Raw genomic sequence first — 24,341 nt, forward strand, 5'->3', positions numbered from 1 at the left:
CCACTTTTAAAGCCAGCTGTCTTTTGGCTGCTTTGATTTTTTTTTTATGTATCCCATTTGTAGAGACGACCTCTTAAGCCAGCTGTGTTGTGAATGGTTTACTCCTTATGATGCATCATGTTTGTTGTCGAGCCATGTGTCTTAGCATCGCTTTAATGCGTGTGGGTGTGTGTGTGTGTTTGCGTGCGCCTGTTAGTTGTTGAGCCAGCTCAAAGGAAACCTGGAGGAGGAGAATCGCCACCTGTTGGACCAGATCCAGACTCTGATGCTACAGAATCGCACACTGCTGGAGCAGACCATGGAGAGCAAGGACCTGTTCCACGTAGAGCAAAGACAATACATGTAAACCGCTGATATTCTCATTGGACAGCAAACACATCCCTGTGCACAGTGATTTCTGTTTGATAATGGCATTTTCCAATCAGATTGGTGGCATTTATATTTGGGTTGTACGCATTTTCACTTTTCTTACTGGATCATCTCTCAATTCTCCACCCATCAGAGACAAGCTGAATGAGCTGAGGAGACAGAAAGAGAAGCTGGAGGAGAAGATCATGGACCAGTACAAGTTCTACGACCCCTCACCTCCACGCAGGTAAAAAGAGCTTCATCTAATTACAAAATATTAACTTATATAGGTTATTTTGTGACAATGACCAGACCATGACTTCTCAATTGAAATCCATGCTCACACAGGAATCTGAGTGACTCGAACAAGTCGGTGTATCATAGCAGACTCTGATGTTCAAAGCTGTTTGCTTGTTGGTTCTTATCTCTGAGGGGGGGGAATGGCAGAAAGCAAAGCCTCAGGAAGGGATGCATCAAATATTTATGATCTACAGAGCTATAAACAGCTGTATAGCACAACATTTTTTATCATCTATGGGATTTAGAGGGTCACTACACAAATGGGGAAAAAAATCAGTTCATATCCTGCCTTCATATTATATTTATGCCAGTTTGTACATACTTTATATCTCTCTTTCTCACCATCTTACCCGTCTCTCCTTTGTAGGCGCGGCAACTGGATCACTCTGAAGATGCGGAAGCTGATCAAGCCGAAGAGCCGGGAGAGGATGCGCTCCCTCACGCTGACTCCCTCTCGCTCAGAGTCTGGTGACGGTTTCCTGATGTTTCCCCAGGACAGCCAGGACAGCTCGTCCATAGGCTCTGGCTCCAACTCGCTGGACGACACACTTACACAAAAGAGGAGCAGCAGTGAGTACAAAAGAATCGCCTAGACACACACAGATGTAGACTCCATCAAAAGCAGCGTAGTTACTTTCAGCCACGACCAAAGGAAACTTGTCTGTATTTGCTCAGTATAAATTAAGTTAATATAACACGATTTTTCTTGGGCAATAGTGCTACACACCCTGAATATTTACTTATCCTAACAAACAATGTACAGTCAAATTGGCTGTGATCAAATATCAAACACTGAGACAATATTTCACACAAAGATGGACACAAATGCACATGCACAGAAAGCATTGATCAAAATAGTTTCCAGCTAGTTTCATTGACGCTGAATACTCTTTCACGGATACATAATCTAACATTCACGTGCCCACAAAGTCACAAACAACTCTGCTACTTGGTGTGTGTGTGTGTGTGTACGATTGTGTACTGATTGAGTGGTTGAATGGATCTTTCCTCCCCTAACTGCTCCTCTGCTTCTTTATCTCTCTCTCTCTGCAAAGGGAGGAGAGGGCAGCAGCCCCATGCCCAAGGGCAGGGTTCCACCAATGGTATGCTGCGGATAGGGAGGGTGGGCGGGGTTTGTGACCCGACTGTCACATCTCTCAGGGCATGTTTTCGTGAGTCCATTGTCTGTGTCACTCAGCTGTCGTCGAGGTTACGGTTAAACTGCACAGCACCACAAGGTTGACTGAATCTTGGACCTGGCTCTAAAAGTAGATGTTTTTCCTGTGTTTAAAACGACAGAGGACGCGCCTGACTTCTAATCTTATGCAGCTTGACTCCACAGTTATGAAAAATACCACCACCATTAGACTCTTGATTTTAGTCCAAAAGACAATATCTTTTTGTGTATTTAGTGACACTGGATTTTAAAGGGGAACTACAACAATTGAACACATTAAAGTCTACACGTCTTTGAATTAGAGATTTAAAATTTTGAGAAGAAAATCTGATGAATTGCCTCAAGTTATGTCAGTCGAGTCAGTGTTGGGGCTGGAGACTACAAGTTTGAAAATGGGGGGGGGGGGGGTTGTGGGGGTGTTGATGTAGAAAAAAGTGAGCTAATCAGACCTCTGCCTGCTCCTAATTTCTGCTTGAGGCTAGCAGTACCAAATTGTCGGAGGTCAGTTTGTATTGTGGGTATTGTAGGCGCCAGAATGTTTAAAATGTAAAAGACGATAACTCTGGTTCTGCTGCATCGATTTTGATTTGACTTTCTTTTTTAGAAGTGCAATGCTAAATTGGTGGAGTAGCTTTTCAACAGTGTCCAGGAGTCAAACTGAATCGGGCGCATCTCATGTGGTTTAAATATTGGAAAGCCCTTCAGTTACACTTTGTCCCAGGTCCAGTTCATTCTTAACTTCTCCAACAAGTCTAAGGCTCATTAGCTCTCAGTCACAGTCTTGTCAACCTGCTGATCTGTGCAGTTCATCTGTAAATAGCAAAGAAACGCCCTCTTATCATAGCATCCTAGCTATTAAAAGGTGCAATGTATGCAATGCAGCTGACTACCAGCCAATGCAAGATGTGTCAAAATCCTGGTTGTCTGGATTTGGAAGAAATACAGAAAAAAAAAACACAGGCTGTACGTTGGATAGGTTTCCATCATCATATACATAAGTGGGTCTTTTACCTTCTAGATTAAACTGTAAAACTGTTTCAAATGAAAATATGTGTTAAATCATAAAGCTATAACACGCATTAGTAAGCTAGTACAAAGTTAATGGTATAAGCAGAAGAAGAAAAGGCTTTTGACTACCTTGTTGTAACAATAAATGTTAACACATAAATACGTATGAATAACACCATAGTTATAAAACATTGAGACATGCACCAAATACATTACACAGTCGAATAAGCAATACTTTAGTTAATGGTTACGTCTGTGAAAGCACTGCAGTCCTTCCTGATGCTGCCCTTTGACCTTCTCACTCTCCTGATTGCACCCTTTAATATTCTTCATCCTCAGTGTTTCTTGTAGGTGGTAATGTATTGACAGTTGTGTTGTCGTGTTCAGTCGGTAATGCAGAATACAACCCACATGACCATTAACATGAGAGAGAGAGTGCTTCCGTGTGTTGTTGTGTGCAGATAAAATGTATGTTAGTGTGTTAGTGGGTTTGCATAATGTGTTTACATTTTTATGTTTGTTTGCATAATGTGTCTTTGTGCAGAAGTCTGCCCCTTAGAACTATAATTCAGGTTTTAAAGAAGTCTGCGGGAGGAAGTCCATCCAAAGACGACTTTTTCTGGATAAATTGTTTCCAGCTCCATTAACTCCATCTAGCATTGCCAATATATTTCTGACAGTATTTCCATGAAATACCAAGAAGTAATGGATTGAAATACCTGACAATTCATGATAAATGTGCTTTGTAATAATATGAATCATCCCTTCTAAGTCCTATATATTAGGGGTTGTGTCTATTGCATTGTTTGTCTATTGTCCAGTTGAGTGTCCAGGGGCTCAGCTCTTTCTCTGCAACTCTCCTCTGGCTCTCTTTGTGAAAACGTTAACCACATCCCTCTGTTCTGCCCTCCTTTTTTTTCTTTTGTTTTCTTTCCTCCACCTCCCTCTGGCTTGTTCTGTCGCTCTCTCTACCCTCTGTCTGTCTGTCTGTCTGTCTGTCTGTCTCTGGCTGCGCTCTTGACAGCTTTAAAAAGGTTGCCTTTCATGAGGAACAGATCCAAGGACAAAGACAAGGCCAAAGCCATCTACCGGCGCTCCATGTGTAAGACCTCCGTTAGCCGCCACGCTAGCCTTCCCCCGCCTCCTCTCCCTCTCATCGCCACACTAGGAGAAACAAAGAAGGAACAGTCACTGATTTCATGGTGGCTGCAGTGTGGGGGCCGTGACAGTGACAGCATGGCAGGTTCAGGTTTCAGTCACAGCTCTTAAACCTACTCAGGCTATTCAAATTAATTCTATTTAAAACACAATTTTAGTATGTCACAGTGGTGATGTTATCTAATATCTTTTTATGAGACGTCTGCACAAGATTTACCAAAGATTCAAGTTAAAAAAAAATGTTTCATAGTTACTGTTCCCCCATGCATACCCCGGTGACATCAGTGACTTGTCCTTAATTTTTTGCTTATTAACCCCCACCCCTCTGTCACCTCCTGCGCCCTTCGTCTGCCGCCTCCACTCCCTCCTGTAGAGTATCTGCTCTGATCTTTTATCAGCTTTCACCAGTGTAGTGTCTCTTTGTCCTCACCATTAGCAGAAAAGTGAATAACAGAGGCTTTACCAACTTTGTTTTAATGCAAATACTGTATGTACAAATGAAAATGAATGTATTGGTGACAGGAAAATGTAGGACTCAATTCACACCCAAAAAAAAGCAATAATGCAAAAACTTGACAGTAAGAATTCTGTAGATGTGTCTCTTGTCATGTGATGCAGTTTCATTAACTTTCAGTCCGGTCAGTGTGGAAGTCACTATGCACTAGGCAACTTATCGGGCAGCTTTGTCATGTGCTCTTTGGTTTTATTTTGTTTGTGTACCGAATGAAAGGCTGTGTGTGAGTGTGTGTGTGTGTGTGTGTGTGCGTTTGTGTGGTCTGGTGAGACTTGAAGAGACTGCGGGTTTGCCTTTCATGCGCCTGTGGTGTCTTTGCCTCCATCTTGATTACAGCATGATGAAAAAAATCACCAACCGCCTGATCGCCTCCACTCACACTCACCATGGAGGATTGAAATGGAGCCTTTACACACACTCTCTCTCTGTCTCTGTCTCTCTCTCTCTCTCTCTCTCTCTCTCTCTCTCTGTCTCTCTCTCTCTCTCTCTCTCTCTCTCTCTCTCTCTGAGTGCTGCATTTCAGATCTTATTCTGCTGACATGGACTTGCCTTGTTCTGATTCTGGCTCTGATCTTTTGTGTACAGCACCGCTGCTGCAGCTTTGCATGCCTTCATGCTTCTCTACTTTAGCTTATGACTCAGTAAACAAAGTGCATAAAGACAGTGGCCTCTTAACGTGATGCATCACCTTTCCAAGAAAAAATCTGAAGGATGAAAAACCATGCAGCTTTAATCTTTATGCACTTTGGGTGATATTATTGGAATTATGTTTTGTAATGCTGACATCATCAAGTTAAAGTTAACAATAATTTTGGGTACAAGAAGCTACTATAACTTGAGGTGGACGGCCACTGTTCCTGTCCTAATTTCTGTCCCTTCGTTCGTCCACTCAGCCATGAATGACCTGCTGCAGACCATGGCTGTGGCCGGCGGTCCCGGAGCTCAGTGGGCGAGCAGCATCGACAACCTAGACGGCACTGAGGCCGGAGATGCCTGCATGACAGGCAGCAGCAGGCGCGGCAGTCAGCGCATGAAGGAGCTCGCCTTTTCCACCAACGCCATTGACTGTGCCGCCCTCACCCTGCCCACCGCAAGGCACAGCAGGGCAAAGCTCCGGCTTCAGGTCAAAGGTTGGGATGCTGGTTTTATTTGTGTGACCATAGGGACAAACTGGTATTTTGAGAATCTGTTATTGAGAGCATCGCTCTTCTGTGTCTCAACAGATAATGCCTCCTGTGAGGATGTTGCCGACTCCTTAGATGACCCCAAGAGTCAAGGTAAGACTTGACATGACATTAGAAAAGAAAAAAAACGGGTGCTTGCAGCAGCCTCTCATCACCAACTTGCCATTTAAACAAGGAAAGACCAAATAGCCCCCTAAAAAAGCAGGTCATGTCCTCACCAGTGCCACTGCTAATCTTTGGGCTGCCTTCCTGCACTTTGATTAAGCTTGAGCTACAGTTGGAAAAGCAATTTTAGTGGAGAGCAAAAAAAAAAAAGAGAGAGATCAGCTTCCATTGAAAGTAGGATTGACTCTAATTCAGGCTTTAGGATGTTATCCAGGGCAGTTAATCTGCGGCCAAGCAACTATTCATCATTTCTGTGCCGCCCTAATGAAGACGACCCACTTTTTAAACAGCCTCCAAACTACTGACACACATTCCTAGTACTTAAGCTAAGTCTACACCCTAATTCCATCAGTGTTGTCGCTCTTATATTACTTTTTTTTGTAGTTTCAGTGCATTTTAGCCTGTCACCAGTTACTCTTCGACTAATGCGCTATGTTCATATACCAGATTTATTACTGTGTTGCATCAAAAAACTGTATGTAACCTATAGTCCCTATAGGCCATTCGGCTGATTCCCCAGGACATTGGTGAAGCATTAGGGCCCTGCCTGGATACTGCTTAGCTGATGAATTCCCAGAAAGCACTCATAAAGTCCAACAGATTGTTTTGAGACCATTTCCCATTATGTCTCTGTAATGGCTGTAGGAAACTCTCACTAACACACCGGACATTACCTAATGGTTGATGCATTATAAGCAATCTTCTAGAGATGTTATTATTCTTGCTGTTAATGGTAGTTTTATGGATTTTTTTTTTTTTCAAGCAACTTTTATGTTGCCGTTTGTTGTTTCTATCTTTGTTTCAATTCATAAAGAGACACAGAACTAGTTTTGCACTGTGGGAAAAATTACTGAGTAGTACCCTTAAAACATGTCATGAGTCACAACCAGGGTGTGTTGAGTTATGTATGTGTGTATATGTGTGTCTTATCAGGCCTGCAGGTGTATAGCAGTGCTCTGGCTCTGTGTCCTTCTCCTGTTGAGCTGAGCGTCATGTGCAGAGTGCCCTGTAGCATCTGTAGTAAGTGACCACTACTCGGCACTGAATCCCACTCTGGGCCACAATGGGCTGGTTTCCTAGGCATAATAAGAACTTCGACAACGATCAGTAATGCAATCGTTCATTTAAAATTCTAATTTGGTGTCACCGATGTCCTGAAAACCAGTTTGAAATGATTTCACGGTCCCTGGTTTCCAGCTGTAGCTGTCCCCACAAACACAGTGAAGAGCAAGGTCACATTGTCACCACTTGTCATTCCTTTCTTCCTTCGGAGTTCCTCTTCAGTTTCACACAAAATCACCCGTTTCTTCTTTTAATCTTTTTTATTAATACTCTATCGCCCTTTTATTCAGTGCTTTCTGTAAGTTCCTTTTTTTACTCTAAGGTGGTTTGGTCCTTGGATTATGTTCCCCCCGTTGTAGTTTCTTTGTTAACTGACTGGACATATTGGTGGTGCTGCCGCCTGGCACTGAGCCACCGGTCCTGTCCCTCTGCCCGGCATGTGCCATCTGCTGCCCCAGCAGGAGACATTCGGTCAAACTGTTCCCTTACACCTACGTGTTACTCTTTGTGTTAGTGCATGTTTGTGTGAATACATGTAAGTGTATATATATCCTAACTATATGTATGTTTGTGTGTGCGTCTTCCCTCTTGTCCCTTACCCAGCCTCCAGACCCACCAGTCTCCATAGCAACAGGACCACCAGTAGTAATAGTAACAATAACTCCCACCTCACTTCTCCACTGGGGGGCAAAGGTATGCTCCTCCTTCCCCTTTTCTTCTCATCCTCCTCTCAACTAACCATTCTTGCCTTCCTCCTTTGCTCCCTTTATCTTTTTCTTTCATGCCTTTACTCAAACCTACTTCAATGTGTCCTGTGAAAATTGGATCACGTCGGTTTGTCCCGATTTTAAAAGTTAAGGGTTATTTTTTTTCTCTCTCCATTTCTTGTTCAATAGTATGAGAATGGAATGGCATTTAAGAGAGTCTGACTACAAGTTTTACTGACATTGATAATTAATTCAGCAAATTCAAATGAGACATTCATGACTATATTTAATATTCAACATAGGTCTGATGCATTTTCAACAGACATTTTATAATCTTCTAATTTTCAATGTGTCAGTGAGGGATGGGAAGTGTTACAAATGAGCTTTCAGAGAGCTACAGCACACTGCAGTTATGGAGGCAGCAAGCATTTTACTTTTAAATGACTACTATCATCATTGTAAATAGTGAACATGTAGGCAGTGCAGGTGAATAGTGGTACTAATGCAGTTCCTATAGTGAATGCTAAAGGTCAATAAAGATCATAGATGACTCTACCCACCCATCTCCTCCCACAGGCACGTTGAACGGCAACCTCAGCAGGCCTCACAGTGAGAGCAGCGGAGAGTTCAGCCTGAGTTTGGACCAGGAGGTGTGGTCCAGCAGCGGCAGCAGCCCCGTCCAACAGCCCACCTCCTCACGCTCCTCCCACCAGAGCCCCCTGCAGCTGCGCAGGTCGCTCGACCCGTCCACTTGCACAGGCAGCCCTGGCCAGACCCAGGTCAGGAAAAATGGATCCCCTGCCGCCGAGGTGCTTTCCCTGCAGCAGTTCCTGGATGAGGGTATTGATCCTGCAGAGGTGAGGCCTCTAAGCCGGTGCAGATGACGTAGATCAAGCTTTTATGGAAAGGAAAATGCAATATTTTCCCTGTTATGACCATCTTGACTCGATTTAATTCATTTAATATAATATGCTGATTCTCCCAAAGATGAGAATGCGAAAGGATTGTGTGATGTCTTTGATAAATCCGTCCTTTTGTTTGCTTTGTCTTCTGCAGTCTGGCAGTCAGGAGAACCTCACTGTAGACTCTCCCCGCCTCTCCACTTCTTCTGAGCACACGCAGAAAGAACGCACTTCTATAAAGGGCCGAGGCATATTACGTTCATCCAGCGGGAAAGCAACGCTGGTCAGCTCTGATCGCCCACCGAGATCCGTTGGACAACCGGGTCGCCCAACCCTGCGTAAGGCGGAGAGCACCCGCGTGAGAGGCTCTGTCCCGGTCCGCTCCAGCCTGTCATCGCAGAGCAAAGCCACGTCCGTGTCTGAACGCCTGGACTGTGCCTCCTCCACGCTGCCCCGGGCCAGCAGCGTCATCTCCACCGCCGAGGGCACCACGCGGCGCACCAGCATCCACGACCTGCTCTCAAAGGACAACCGGCAGCCCGTGTCCGTGGACGCTGCTCCTCGTGTCGCCTCCACAAAGGCTGGGGTACGCTCCCAGCCTACACCCAGTGAGTACCACCCCAACAGCAGCAACCTTAAGGGACCCCTTACCACCACCACCACCACCACCCCTCTGCCCAAGTCACTCAGCTTACCTTGCCATAGCTTGGAGGATCCCGACCTCTCCACCCTTGAGTCTTTCCTCGGCCCTTCCTTTACTGTAGAATCTGTCTTCATGGACTCCATCTTTAGTGATTCGGATGGTAAAAACCTCCCCTTCCTGTCCCTAAACCCCACCCTAGTCAGCAACATCAGTGGGGCTCCTATTCCAAATAAAACACACCCTCCTCCTATCCCCAACCATATTTCCACCCCAAACCAGGCCCCTAACAGCAAAACAAATGGCCAGATGAGATCCAGCCCTGCCAGTGTGAAAGAGTATAACGAGGGTGTTGATCCCAATTGCGTGAATGATTCAGACCAGTCACTGAACCCAGAGGACAACCAGTCTCTGTGGTATGAGTACGGGTGTGTGTAAATGACAGGGAGGTTCTGTCTTGTTGATCTTTTTCACCAGACTTGATGTAAAGAGGGGAGAATGAAAAGATGGATAAATGACAAATCCTCCTCCTCTGCACGTATTTATTGGAGCTCTATCTCTGTGTGGTGTTTTTGTTTTGTTCTTTTCTGTTTGCCATGGTGCTGGTTAGTCGCTGTTTTGTTTTGTTTTGTTTTTTTGTCACTTCCTGTTTCCTGCCCTTGTTCTTTTCTCCGAGGTGGGACTTTAATGAATGTTCTTTCATCCAACAGCCATATTATTGTTTCATCATCAAATCACTGGCTAACACTACACTATTATCTGCAAGTTGGGGTTAATCCATCACGGTTAAGACTTAGTTTTTGTTATTTATAGCCTGAATCTTTAATTCGCAGTAAGTAGATCCAGGATCCAATAACAAATACCAAAATGTCAGAAATGGCCATCTCTGATAGAGAGCAAAGCATTGTGGGACAGATCTTGAAGCTGCCATCTCTTCATTACAAATCCAAACATGATTTTTCAATGTGTCAGATAATAGATTCACTCTCCACCTTGTGTCCACGACGACGTCTTGATGATGTATGGGTGACTGAGTGTCTTTTTCACTGCTTTTTAATTCAGTTGCATCATCCACTAAATTGCACGGCTTTGTTCTGTTCAACCTGAAACACTCATTTTGATCGCTGTGATCAAAATGGTTATCATGTGTATCTTCTTTGTTTTTGTCTGTATTGATGGTGTGTACGGTTTACTGTTTGTACATTTGACACCTTTTCTGTATTTTCTTTTTTTTATATAATATTAACCGGAGCCTTTGCTCTGCTGATGATGGGTTTTTGATCTGGTGGGATTAACTGACTCTTTGGGCTGGTGACAAAATGATGAAGCTTCATCCCCAAAACGATCTGAGCGAAGGTGTAGTTGGTTTAGCGAAAGTTGACGGTTAAGGAAGTGGCAGATGATCAGTCAGACCTCGATAGAGTTACTGAAACAGGAAGTCAATATAGTACGTTGAGAATAGTTGATCAGTCAGACCTCGATAGAGTTACAGAAACAGGAAGTCAATATTGTACGTTGAGAATAGTTTTCCGTGGTCAGGTTGTTTTGTGAATGAAGCTAACATCATTTCTTTTGGTATCTGGAAACTTTTATTTACTCATCCCCGACGCACCACAACTTGAGAATGGATAATATTTGACTGACAAGATCTTGTACAGATTGTTGTAATCATTAAGTTATAATCAAAGACGAGCACTGCTTTATGTGCCAATACTAGCAGTACTGTCGGCCTCTAGAACCTTATTTATTTCTGCTTTTGTACTCACTCTTCTGAAGTTGCTTTAATGTATTTATCCTAATCTACAGTATATGCAGGTATAAAGAAAATGAACGTTTCTTGCCACTGTCTACAGATGTAACGTAAACATTGCCTTTATCCTACAGATGTGGAGGGCAGAAAGTCAAAAAGCAGGAGCGGGGAGCCGCAGCAAAGCTGCTAAACCCCGCCCCCACCACCCTCGTCTGTCTGCTACCATGCTGTGAGCGCGTGGTGAGTGAGTGCTGCTCGAGTGGGAGGATTTAAAGGGGGGGGGGGTCGGTCTTGTCTCCATGGGAAACTAAAAGATGGTGTAACAGATGCCGTCCATCCTGCCCTGCACTTGTTTCCCCTGCTTCTCTAAGCCCAAACCTGTCCCCTCCTGTCATTACTGTCCTGTCCGTCGCCCCACCGTCCCTGAGGTGCCAAACGCCTGTTCACAGAGCCTGATGGGACCCTGGTCTGCATGGCATATGGACCGTTTAACCACGCTGCTCTAAGTGGATGAACGCTTTGCCTGTTTGTGTCCCCAAATCCCCCTGAAAGAGGAGTTCTGCGACTCCAGCACCTCACTGCTTCCCTCCTCCATGATGCTTCTTGTGTTGTTGGTGAAGTTGACTGCTGAGTGTTTCCTACTGGTGAAGGAAAAAAAGGCCCCTTGCGGTTTTCAGGCTGTTTGTTGTCGCTGCATGGCTTCAAACCCCCTCTTGTTCCCTTGACAATGCATGTAGATCCAGGCTGGCTGCTTCCTTCTGTCTCCTCTTGTACATCACTGTCTACTGAAACAATTTCTGACTTTTAATCTTCTTTTCTTTTTACTTTGTGTTGTTCTCTTTTTGTTCAACTCTGCCTCTTGACTTTCTAATCTGTCTCTTTTCCTTTCTTCTCTTAATCTTTCCACTCCTCTTTGCCTGCCTGGGACTCAGAGAGAAAGGCGGCCTTGGAGCTGTGTGTCTGAAGCCTAGTAGAGTAAATCTGCTGAGACCGTCTACAGTGAGAAAAGATTGTATATCCCCGTTTCCTTTTTCTTCCTTTTTCGTTTGTTCAACCCAGGACCCTTCAGTAGAGAAACGTGGCTTCCTTCTCTGTTTTGTTTTTCTTCCTTGAATCAAGGAAACAGAAAAATAATAGAAAATGTTGCTGTGTTTTTTTTTTTTTCTATAAAGACTAAAGCTGTGGCAGATTGCACTGCCGTGTGTCCTTGAGTGTGACGGACAGCTACATGTGCACTAGTCTCTACGGACTCAGATTAAGTGCCAATGTTCACACAACAGCCAAAAGGGCCATCTTAAACCAGAGTGATGACTCCATTTTGGATCTTCTGTGCAACTTCAAAGTCAGCCGGACCTTCTTCTGCCCAACGCCATGATCGCAAAAAAAGTATTTTTTGTAAATGGGCAGCATGGACAGAGACGAGCATTCAGTCACATTTTCAAAGCATGTTCAGCACCAAACCTTTTTCGAACTCAACTTGCTGTTTTAGACTGAAAAGTCACAATCTGCATGGAGCAATCAATCAGCCAATCACCCCACTTCCTTTGTCCAATCGAAGAGCAGGACACAGCGTTCAGTTCGGGAGTTTTACTCGCCAGAATGCCAAATGGACTTGGACAGGAAGCCACGAGAGCTGTGTGATTGGTGTGTGTTGCCTGCCAATCATGAGTGAAGGTTGTATGATCTGAGAGAGAGAGAGAGAGAGAGAGAGAGAGAGGAGGAGCCTAATCATGGGAGTGTTCCAGGTCACCTATATAACGGTTGGCAGCTCATGCCACCACACGGACACCCTAAAACAAACCGTACACTGTTCATGCTAGTTAAGTCACAGATCATTGAAATCGCACTAAATCATCTCATGTATTGCTTCCCATCCCGCTCTGAAACGGAAAACAACAGTAAAAGCACACTTACAGTTAACGTCATACATCCACATTATCCTGTATCTACTTCCAGAGAAGGCGCTCGGTATAGGTGACCTGTGATCGACCCAGTACATTCAGATTTCTGTTGCTGTGTTGAACATGATGGTGATGATGAGACCCAGTGTTTTCCTCCTTTTCCACTTTTTACATAAATCCATTTGATGTAATTAAAATTCATCAAGACTCCTGTGTGCTCTTTGTTTTGTTTTATATGCTCAGCCCTTCCAGAACGTGCAGAACGAAATGTTCTTGTGATTTTCAGGAACACGGGCAAAAGTTCCTCGTGTTAAAATAGGGTTTGGGTGAGGAACCTGCATATTCAGACACATTTTCTTATTCCGTTTGGATACATTGATGCAACATTGGATTGAGCATGTTGATGTTTCCTTTTGGGAAATGTAGAATTCCCCTCAATGTGTTTCTTTTTTAGTCTGCTCCATCTCACCTCGGTCTAAAATGGTTGATGTAGTACAAATATTGTATTGTAGCGTAGCAAATTGTATAATACACTCAACCAGCTTTAATCGGTGCACCTGTACCATATAATACTATAGTTTCAACAGCCCTAAAATAAATCCTACCTTGTCAGGTCTTTGTTTATACCGTCATAGAGATGTCGATTCGATTCTATGGTCATTTCTGAGGCTGCGGTGGTGCTTATAACATAAAGAGTTGTTTCTAATATTCAAGTCCCCTCATGTATGAAAATAAATGAGCCCAGTTACTGTGGAGAGGGTACTCCACTGGTTTAGCACTGCAGTCCTATAATATTGTGTCGTTGGACTTGATGGACAGTGGGAAAAAAAGAAAAGGAAGCTAAAAATCGATGAAGCAGATCCAGATATATTGCTTTTTTTATGCCACTCATTTTTCTTCTTGTCCAAACCTGGCACCTACATTACCCACAATACTGTCTGGTTAGGTTGGAGGTTACCCAAGCTGATATAACTGAATGTAATTTCTCTACACCCTCAGATATTTTTAATTTAAAGAACTCCTTATGTCCTGTAAACACACTTTAACATGTAAAATGAATGGAGTTAGGCTTTTAAAAATGTAATTAAATACATTCGGGTCTAATTTCACCTTTGTTTTGTACAAAATGCTGAACATTTTTGCATCAAAGAGAAGCCCCTTGTTTGAAAAGAGTGAAAGTGATGACTAAAGCCCTCCTGCACACCCATGACCCACTCACAGGTGTTTTCACTTATTGTGGCTGATTCCCAGGACTAATTTCAGACTGCTCATTCTCTCTTCTTAGTTGTCTCACATGTTAAGGTGGGATAACTTATATTTTTATAACTTTTCCTAGTACAAGTTCTTAGTTTGATGATCTTAAGTGATTCCCAGCATTGTTGTGCCCAACTTGGAACTGAGCAGAAGTCTAATAAACCAGAATAAGCGAGAACACCTGTGAGGGTTTGCAGGGCCTCTAACAAGCAGATGAGTAGATGAACAGTATCTGCAAAGAGCTCCCCATTTTTGTTGTTGCTGTTTCCCCTTTTGGCCTGTGCAGAAGCCTTTCCCTCTACTATACCTGACAAGGAAACCATCATTTGTATACACCATACATACGTCTTAATTTCCTTGCGGGAGTCATCCCAAAGGACCAATAAAGAGAAGTCTATCATGTCCAAGATGGCGTGCCTATTGTGAGCCACCACAGGGAAACACAGCATGGAGGAAAGATGGCACCATGAACCAGGTATGAAAAAAGACTTGTATCTTTACACATTCACCCTGGAGCTTCAACTGAAGGTTATTTTTTTTCCCAAGTCTGTCTTAAAACAATAATCACGTGCCTGTATCTCTACACACTGAAACTGTTTTGACTGCTGTTGCCATTCCTCCTCTTTATACTGGCCATTAAAAGACAACATCAACAGTCCTGGTCCAGCCCAAAGTCAGTGTTTTTAGTGCAAACAAATAATTATGTATTAAAATGACAGTAGACAAGAAAATACCTACACAATGTTGAAGCCTCATATTTGCATCAGATACTTTTCGATCGATTTTTAGTAGATTTTAGAGTAGCCTACTTTAGATTTTGTTCCCATCACTTATTGTAAATGGATATTTTAATGTTTACAGCGAGCACCTGATTGTTTTACAACAGGCTTGAAACATTAAAAGAGGGAAAATGTTCACTGCATCTCCTCCTGTGACCTCTGCAGCTCAGATTAAGGTGGATTTGTTTGGTCTTTGGCACTCTCTAGAGGTGACTGTCAGTACTACAGTTAGAAACGTGCAATAAAACACAAATATGACAATAGATGTTGGTCTGTGAATGCAAACCTCACAATGTTGGAGGGACAACCTTACTTTAAACTACCCTTAAACACGTAAGGAGTGTATTTTCTCAATGGGCCATATGGTTGAAACTAATGGTATTTTAACAGTATTTAAAATTGCGCTGTTATTTTCATTACAAAACTCCAGATAAACAAACAACAAATATTATACAGACAGCATATATAAGAAAAACAGAATATTTATGAAAAATCTAAAACAATGTTTATTACTTATCTATCTCATATTATCTGGGGCCCTATGCACAAGCTTCAGAAAGCCTACCAGCGTTTCACATATCTGCATTGTATCTTGTTTTTTTTACACAATAAATCATCAAAACAATGATTGAAATGTTCCAGTGTTGCACATACTTGTGTTTAAATCCAAACCTCAAATAGCTTTTTTAATTGTGCTGTAATTCTTTAGTACTTATTTATATTTAACTACTATTCATTGCACAAAACTATAGTTGAAGAGTATCAGTTTATAGTTTGTGTTCTGCGACATGAGTAAAAAGTAAGACACAAATATTGAAATGCTATGTTTATTAAATACTCTTATTTTCCAATAATAACAAAGCTATGAAGAACAACCATCCAAGCAAACACTTGATATTTTTTAATGTATGTTTATTAACTGTATGGTCATGCAAAAAAATCCAGCATCCAATGAAACTCAGAGTATAGACACACGTAGTCCCTTTAGTACAAGGTTACAATGCAGTAAATGTACTTGCATACAAGCTAAGGCTTCTGCTAATCATTTATGCGCTTTAATGTGATATATCATTTGATTTTGATATCTCAGACGGAGCTGTTTCATAACCTCGAGGATGCAAGTAACACAGATTTCCATTTCTTTATCAAGTAAACAGTGAAAAGTTACCAGAAAGTAGACATGCATTTTTCCTTTCTTTTGTAGAACTGCATATATAGTGTTGCTGTTTAAAATCCCCTTTCAACGTTTCCATGAACTTCTCTTCCCCTCAGTTCAGTCAGGTTCTGTTTGACTCTGATGTATATTGAACATTTGCCGAAGTGTTTAACTATGCAGTTTACAAAAATGTATATGAACCAAAACAGACAGTAAATCCTTTTACTAACTGTGGATTATCTTTCTCTTGTAGGTCGCTTGTAGCAGTGATCAGCCAAAGTTACTGTGTGTAAAGGCGAGTTTATATTTGGTCACGTATCCTATTTACATCAGTGAGACTTAATAGTCCTTACCCTGTCTATTAACAATGGACGACACTTCATCTGAAGCAGGGAGGTCACTCTGTAGTACCATGTAGGGAAGCAATGACGGGCCATGAAACACTAATTTTATAGGCAAATGAATAAAATTAGAATTAAATACAGAATTTTTAGCGTTTAAATATTGAAACCATCAATCAGAATCCCTCTCTTTTGAAACCTCCAGAGCAGGGGTGTCAAAGTGATCCAGTAAAGGGCCGTGTGGCTGCAGGTTTTCATTCCAACCAAGCAAAAACACACCTGACTCGACTTACTCAATCACCTGAACTGTCTTCACACGGTTGATTTGTTGGACCAGGTGTGTTTTTGCTTGGTTGGACTGAAAACCTGCAGCCACACGGCCCTTTACTGGATCAGTTTGACACCCCTGCTCCAGAGGGTCATTTAAAGTGATGCAATTGTTATGACACCAATTTTTTTTAAATTTCTATCATTAGGTCACATTTTTGTTTAGTCACGTGATCCAAGAAAAAGAAATATCAAGTGGAGTATTTAAATGCAATGAATCCAGGTATTTAATCCTGAAAATTGACTAATTAAATTTCAAAATTAGATTTATCTTATGACCCTTCTGAGGGAACATTAGATACATCTGCTGGGATTCAAAAGGTGCCCTGTGGAGTTTCCTTGTAAACAAAGTTTCTCACTAACACATTATTAATCCTTGGGATCTAACAAACATGTTGAATAATTAAAAGTGAATAGTCTGCTGTGAAGGTCTATGTTGGCTTCATGTCGATTGATGAAAAAACGCAAAATTCAACTTGTTCCAACTGTCCAAATACTTCGGCAAACTGATTATGCAGCTGGTCGTTCCCTAGGATCAGTTTCCCTCCGTTTTAGTCGATCTGTGAAGTTTAACTGCATCTTAAATTTCCATTCAACAGCCCTGTGACTGTGTGGGAATACACAATGATTGAAAGGTTGTCAGATTGGTGGCATCACTCAACTGGGCCAGTGCCCACAGCACAAACAAATCTACTTAAAGAAAAAATAAAACAGTTTCAGTAACGCATCGTCGTCATGGTGCAAAAAGTGTGTGTGTGTGTCAGGGGGACACACAGTTTTCATGGCATGTCAAGATATGTCACAGCACTCAAAGAAGCACAGGCGGTTGATACAGTAGGGCGGGTCTCACATATGACGTTTAAAAAAAATAAATCTGCTAGTGTACGCACATCGACGTGCTGTGTGATGATTTGAAGCGTAATCGAGAGTATGGAGCAGCGTAGCACAGAGACGGGACACCCCTCCACTGGTATACAAAGTCACACACACACAAAGTTTCTACGACACAGTGAAAAAAAACAGTGCTGCAAAGTTTAACCACTGACACAGGGATATGTGTTGTCCTCTTTAAAAGGGAGAATCTTTGATCTCATGTGCTTATATGGTGTTGTGAGTTCTAATACAATTAACCACAGGAGTGTATTAAGTTTTTTTGTCTTGTGAGAGTGTGTGAGGGGGGAAAAGGAGAAAAAGGGTTGTGGCAGTCTCAGCCTCCATTCATTTAAGTTTTTTTTCATAGTTCTGGCTAAAACAACTGATAAAAATATCAACATCAAAACACTAACAACTACGTTTACAACAGAAACTGTGACGAAAGGGACTAAAGCCATTGATTGCCATAAGCGAAGGTCTCACAGACCTCCAGTCGGCATAGCCCTCTTCCCATCATGCCTTTTTTTTGTTTTTTTGTCCAATCCATCGGCTGCATTCCCTTTTTAACATGCTTTCACACAGAAGTACAGCAAGCCAAGACGGACAACACACACATTTTAAGAACACAGTCAGAACAAGAGACAGGCATAAGGGTGACATCATCATCATCATCGTTACAAGGCATGGTGCTACTCTGACAGTAACGGAGCTTTTAGCGAAGGATGTGGAGAGTTTAAGAGGCAGGAATGATGGAAGTAGAAGGGGCAGGGGTTTAAGGTGGACGGGAGGGATTTTGGCGAGCGTAACCTGAAGTTGCAGAACAGTTAACTCCCTCCAAAGAGCGAACACAACAGCATCGAGTCGTAAGTGTCTGTGCAAAAACAGTACAGGCCATTAGATAGTTCAAATATTTCATGCTTCACGTCAAAAATACACGACAACAGATCAAATAAAAACAGGAAGTTGGAGTGAGAGTCGGTCCGTGCTTTTCAGATTAGGTAGTACAGAGATGTGAGGAGCTTTAGACTTTCCCGCCTCTCAGTGTTCGACTCCACACACTGCAGGGCGGACAGATGGAGGCCTTCTGCAACTTCAGGATGAGCTGGCCTGGACATTTGTTGTAGAGAAGCTCAACCCTAGAGGCTGGAGCATAGGGACTGTGTGTGTGTGTGTGTGTGTGTGTGTGTGTGCGTGTGTGCGCGTGTGTGCGTGCATGGTGTGCGTGCATGGTGTGTCAGTATGTGCCTTTTATATTTACACCTCAGGACCACAAAGCCAGAGAAAAAAAATAACCCACTCATGCTTAACTCCCCTCCAAACACCCTGAAAGTAAATAATTCCCCCTTTTCTTCCGTATAAATATGTATTTATGCACACTTCTATTAAATAAAATCCCCCTTTTGATTAAAAATGATGTTTTTCCAACACAAAATACTTTAAAATTCATCATTCAGGTAAAAACAGCTTAATAACGCATAATACAAAAACACAAAATAAAAATAAAGGTCCCTTCAGTAAAAAAATCAAGCCTGAACCCCTTTAAAACAGTGTGTGCAGATGCTCAAACCTGACACGTAAAATGGATGTTAAATTCTGATATTAAGCAGATATTGCTCCCGCTCCCATAAACCCAACCCACGTGTATCTAATAAAGTCGACGTTCTGCTGCTCTCAAGACAAAACAAAAAAGAAATCACATTTTTTCAAATAATATACCTGCTGCCCCCAGTTTTAAGTGTACTTGTTTTTCTGTTATATATATATATATATTTTTTTTTTTAATATGTTTAATACTTTTCCAGACAGCAAACAAAACAAAGACGGGTAAATAAAGGCCTTGGGAGACAAAGACCAGGACAGCATCACCCCTGTGTCGCCTGCAGAAGCATGCACCATCTGCAAGAAGGAGCTGACGTCAGCCGGGCCCCAACATCACCTAGCTAGGGTTGGACTGGATTGGTGTTGGTTGGTCGGTCTGGTCGGTCATTCAGTCAAGCTTTTGAAATATGCTTTTATTTTTGTTTTTCTTTATCTTTAATTTATAATGTAGTTTCTCCACTTATGTGTTTTTACAACTTTCCAAGCAGCCTCGTCCCGGCCAGGATCCAGGCCCCAACCCGACCACGGAGAATAAATGCTCCAAACAGCTTTAGAGTTCAGGCAAAGCTGGAGAGGGAAGAACGCATCGGTTAGTGTGAAAACGGTCACTTCCATGGTCGTGCAGATGGTTTAGGTTTTATGTCGAGGGTTTCAGGTATGGTTCTCTTAGATTCCTGGCTTCCCTCGCATTCTAGAGGTGGTGGCTGGTGACTTTCGTTTGTGCTATTCAAAGCTAAACATTATAGCATACTATAAATCAAAATGTATAAATACAATTCATGAAGTCAGCATAGTATTTAAGGAATGTCACAATATGAACGTAAAGTCATAGTATAGCACACCATAAAAGTCGATATAATATTCAAAAACAAGATATAGTAGGTTATTTCAAAATACCATACTGTAGTATGGTTTGTCACAAATTAAAGTCAGTGTATGTCATAAAATTGAAGAAAAAGTAATTGAAGTATTTCATAAAAAGTACAAAGTCAGTGTCAAATGTCACAAAATAAAAAAGAGTCATAGTATGTATATAATTGACAAATGTGTAAAGTCATTCTATAGTATGTATATAAAAAGTCACAGTAACTTACACTTCATAACATATTTAATATCATCAAATGTCAAATAAAAAAATGAAATTCATAGTATGTCAAAAAAATGACAAAGTCAAAGTACATTACATGATAAAGAACGTCATAAGTGTCACAAAATGAAAAAGGTCATGTCATAACATTTAAAGCATGTCATGACAATCACAGTATATCATAAAAGTCAAAGTAAATAGGTCATAGCCATATGTCATAAAGTCATGAAAGCTTAAGTCAAAGTAAAGTAAGTCATAGCCATATGTCATAAAGTCATGAAAGCTAAAGTCACCGTATAGTATATCATAAAAATGTCAAACAATAGTCACCGAAATGAAAAACATGTCTCCGGTGTGCACTTCCCTTTGTGGCCGTCAGTATTAAACTGGCACTGAACACAAAACCCCTGGTCTACCGCAACCCTTCCATGCAGCATGACACTGTTATACCGTAGGGCCCTTCAGCCTGTCATAATAGAGAGGTGTTATCCACTCACCTGGGCCTGGGTTGTTAGTTCACTGCAGGGGTGCAGCCGGTGCTCCGGAGCAGTGGAAGTGCACGTTGAGCCATTTGGCATCGCGGCGATGCCACACGCGCGTCTCCTCCGACTGGCAGGAGCGCGGCCGGCCCTGGCTGTCCATGTACTGCGTCAGGCGGATGTAGGCGATGCAGGCAGCATCCTCACCGATCATATGGACGTGGGGGTTGAGGATGGTGGTGTGCACAGGCTTGCTGTTTTTACTCAGAACTGCAGGGATGGAAATGTGCAGATCAGCTGTTTGTAAATGGACTTTATAAATAAATTTGAACAAAAGGACATTTGTTTCATCGTGTCTCGCTCATCATTTTATCCACATTTCCCCACAAAATTCCATATTACAGTAGATGTGTTTGGAAATGCTGGACTCTCCACTTGAACCTTAAAGTCCTGTTCATAAAGGCACAATACATGTTTGTAAAGGTGGACATACTGCAGGATGCAAAGAGGTTATTATTCCTGCCTCCTAAAGCAGAGTTTAGAAATAAGAACAACACTGAGCAACTTACGGTTATCAAAGTAAAACTTGTGAAAGTCCATGCCCTCCACCAGGTTTCCAAGAGCCTCCGGCTCAAAAGAAGTCAGGCCGGGGTCACAGATTCTCCTGTCAGAGGAAAACACAACCATAAATAACCTTGAGTTAAATAATTCATCCAGCGGTGAAGAACTTAGAGGATTGAATGCTGCAGAACAGATGGCATGACTCTTATAGCTCGGTAAGATCAAGGTGAGTTTTAATGTATGAATTTTTACAGGGAAATCAATTAAGAGTTTGTTATGACCAAATGCTTTTAGCAAAGCAGAAAAAACAACCAGCCTTTAACAAGGCATGTGACTCGGTAACAAAATGAAAACCATAACAATTGGTTATTATCACCCAACGTTAGCGTTCTAGAGTTAAAAGATGATGAATCGCTCATGCAAACTCACGTGTAAGCCTCAAAATCCCCATTGTTGATGGCTTCAATCAACTGTTCTGTCATCTTTATTATCTCCTGTTTACGAGCTGAAAACAGAGCGACAGAAAGGAGGAGGGGGGAGACAACCAGAAGAGGTTAAAGATGGTCAGAAATCATTTTGAAGTTGAACGCTGCTCTCCCTGAACTTACTCGAAACCTCTGACATTTGAAATGAGTTCATCACAAGGGCACAGCCCTCTGGTAATAATGGCAGTGACATTTGAAGTCACCCCCAACAAAACACATCACACTGCCCATGTTAAACACACAGCTGACTCTTTCTGTTTTCCGCAAACCATCGCTGACATTTGAACACAGCCTGCGGGGAGGTGTTGCACTGCCCCCAATGACCAGACTGAGGGTTGTTAATGTCCACCAACTGTTATTATGCTTAGATTTGGCTTTGTTGAATCATTATTACAGATATCAGTATCACCGTATACTTATCTGATTAGTCCCTGTACTTTCATTGAAAACACATTCAATGAAATATCATTAGGTTAATCACACTGAGTCTGTCTAAAGACTTTGTATTTCCTCAACAGTTAGTCTGGTCTTAATTTACCACTATTACTAAAAGTATTTAAATAAAGCTTAAATTAGAGGCAGGCCTTTATTTCTAATTCTCTGTATAACTGGACATATTTTTTTAGAGCATGTTTTTTAAAAGATAATAGTAACAATGCATTTTATTTATATTGCTTCCCTTAAAATATAAGGAAATCTCAAAGTGTTTCACAGTAAGGGTAAAACAATAATAAAAGATCAGGTCATCAGACGTTTTGGTGGCTATTTTTACATGATTTTTACACTATTTACATCGGTCGGTTTAGTAAACCCTCAAAAACTAAACTACTTAATAGCTTATGAAATTCACCACAGACAGCATACATGCTAACTGTAAATCTTCTGCGGCCAACTGCCTGAAAGAAAGACACCTGTCACGTCTAATGAGAAATGTCTCCATCAGGTTCAGAATGTACAACAAGAAATCCTCAAGATATCACAGCTCAAAATGTACCCTAACAAATGGTTGAAAAACCATTAATATACAAAAACTTCCAACTAAGATAACTAAAATATTTCATTGCACACACACACACACACACACAACACCACACTAATAAACCCCACTGCAAGAAAGCCAGATTCTTTGAGAACAGCATACGTTCAGAGAATGTGGCGTAAATGAATTCATGAAAACGTCACAGGAGAAAAGCACACGCTGCATGCAGACCCACTGAACATGCCGCTGCTGAGCCAGCTAGAAAATCCTCCACATCTGCATGTAACTTAGTGTTCATAAGTCCTCAGGGGACGCAGACAGAACACACGTTATGAACACTGCTTCATGAGCACTGCACAACCCGGCCTGGCACTTACTCTGCTGCAGGTTGCGGCTGTTGCCTGCGGGGGGCGCCAGAGCGGACTCTTGCTCAAGACGGGAGCTCTGAGCTGGACTGGTCTGAGGGACACTGGGGATGCTAGCAGCCTCCTGCAGGGGACCAGCTGCAGGCAGGTACAGTCATCCCAGTAACATAAAGTCATATTCAGCAAATCTGAGTCACCATGTATAGATATTTACATGGCATTTATCGCTGTTTATTCTGCACAAAAGTAAATGACGCAGTTATTGTAGGAAATTAAGACTCCAGTCACTCAGTATAGAGGGGAAATAGTAGCTTGCATTCAGACTTTGGTGCCAATAGATGGCAGCACAGGAGGGCAGAGGGGAACTAGTGGTTAGAAGAGTGAAAGAGACAATTGTCTTGTTTTGCTTGTAGAATAGATGCTGTCGTTGGTTGTTAGAGGAAAGGTCAGGACACAGGACAAGGTCAGAGCTGAGAGCTGAATCAGGTCAACTGCTGCTGACTTACTGGTGGGTGGTGGGCAGTGAGGAGACGTGATCTGGGTCTGTTCCTCAGTAGTGCTGCACTGGCTAAACACTGCACTGTCTGTAGCAGTAGACTCACAGGCGGCCACTGCCCCCAACACAAGACAAACACACGGACAGGGAGCCTGAGAGGATGATTCTACAATCTGGTGCTATCTCCTTATAGTAAGTCAATCAAGACATCATTGATTGATGTATTGAATCAGTTATGATGGTTAACTGAGTATTCTGTGGGAAATTATAACAGGCATTTTATAGACAAAACAATGAACATAGAAAATGATCAGCAGATTAATCGATGATGTCAACTGCAGCCCTGATCAAGAGTTCCCATAGCTCGAAGAAGCATCTTTTTGATTTTTTTATCTGAGCAAAAGTGATTTTAAGCAAATCCTCATATTTTTCTGCTTCAAATTATCAAAATGGTTGCTAATTAATTTTGCATCCATTAACTTTTCAACTAATTTACTAAAAGTTTCTGAAATACAGTCAATGGCAGCACGCTAAAGCAGCTACACTGACACAAAAACCAACTGCACACACACAAACCTTTAAGGTCAACGCACAAGCATCAAGGTCACACAGAGATCAGCAGCCTGTTGCACCAACAGACTACATACTTTAGATATTTTTGATGACACTGTATCCATGCTTGGTCTGGATTCCGGTGAGCAGAGATGCAAAATATTACCTCATGTAAGATTTAGGATGTAACGA

The 24,341-nt window shown here is 42.0% G+C and overlaps 2 protein-coding genes across 10 annotated transcripts in view; one reads left to right on the forward strand and one right to left on the reverse strand.

Moving 5' to 3' along the window:
• ccdc88ab (coiled-coil domain containing 88Ab) overlaps window positions 1–12,922 on the forward strand; it is a 64,792-nt gene extending 51,870 nt beyond the window's left edge. Inside the window, exons 27-37 of the mRNA XM_083923089.1 lie at window positions 197–342; window positions 503–595; window positions 1,016–1,218; window positions 3,858–3,935; window positions 5,399–5,635; window positions 5,729–5,782; window positions 6,788–6,874; window positions 7,520–7,609; window positions 8,200–8,480; window positions 8,680–11,155; window positions 11,848–12,922. Coding sequence (XP_083779215.1) covers window positions 197–342; window positions 503–595; window positions 1,016–1,218; window positions 3,858–3,935; window positions 5,399–5,635; window positions 5,729–5,782; window positions 6,788–6,874; window positions 7,520–7,609; window positions 8,200–8,480; window positions 8,680–9,603 — 2,193 coding nt within the window. The 3' untranslated portion in view covers window positions 9,604–11,155; window positions 11,848–12,922. The remainder of the gene's footprint in view (window positions 1–196; window positions 343–502; window positions 596–1,015; window positions 1,219–3,857; window positions 3,936–5,398; window positions 5,636–5,728; window positions 5,783–6,787; window positions 6,875–7,519; window positions 7,610–8,199; window positions 8,481–8,679; window positions 11,156–11,847) is intronic.
• A 2,830-nt stretch (window positions 12,923–15,752) lies between these two features.
• Window positions 15,753–24,341, reverse strand: part of LOC310953828 (calcium/calmodulin-dependent protein kinase type II subunit gamma) — a 62,839-nt gene continuing 54,250 nt past the window's right edge. For 4 of the 9 annotated variants that reach the window (XM_083923053.1, XM_083923052.1, XM_083923051.1 and 1 more), the window contains 4 exons: window positions 21,702–21,777; window positions 21,281–21,375; window positions 20,730–20,981; window positions 15,753–19,712 (listed from right to left, as the gene is read on the reverse strand). In XM_083923053.1, coding sequence (XP_083779179.1) covers window positions 20,749–20,981; window positions 21,281–21,375; window positions 21,702–21,777 — 404 coding nt within the window. In that variant the 3' untranslated portion in view covers window positions 15,753–19,712; window positions 20,730–20,748. Of the gene's footprint in view, window positions 19,713–20,729; window positions 20,982–21,280; window positions 21,376–21,701; window positions 21,778–23,113; window positions 23,240–23,607; window positions 23,713–24,341 lie in introns of all 9 variants that reach the window. The other 5 variants (XM_083923048.1, XM_083923046.1, XM_083923045.1 and 2 more) reach the window with 2 other exon arrangements.

Source organism: Echiichthys vipera (genome assembly GCF_963691815.1).
Source record: "Echiichthys vipera genome assembly, chromosome: 11".
Taxonomy (NCBI): Eukaryota; Metazoa; Chordata; class Actinopteri; order Perciformes; family Trachinidae; genus Echiichthys; species Echiichthys vipera.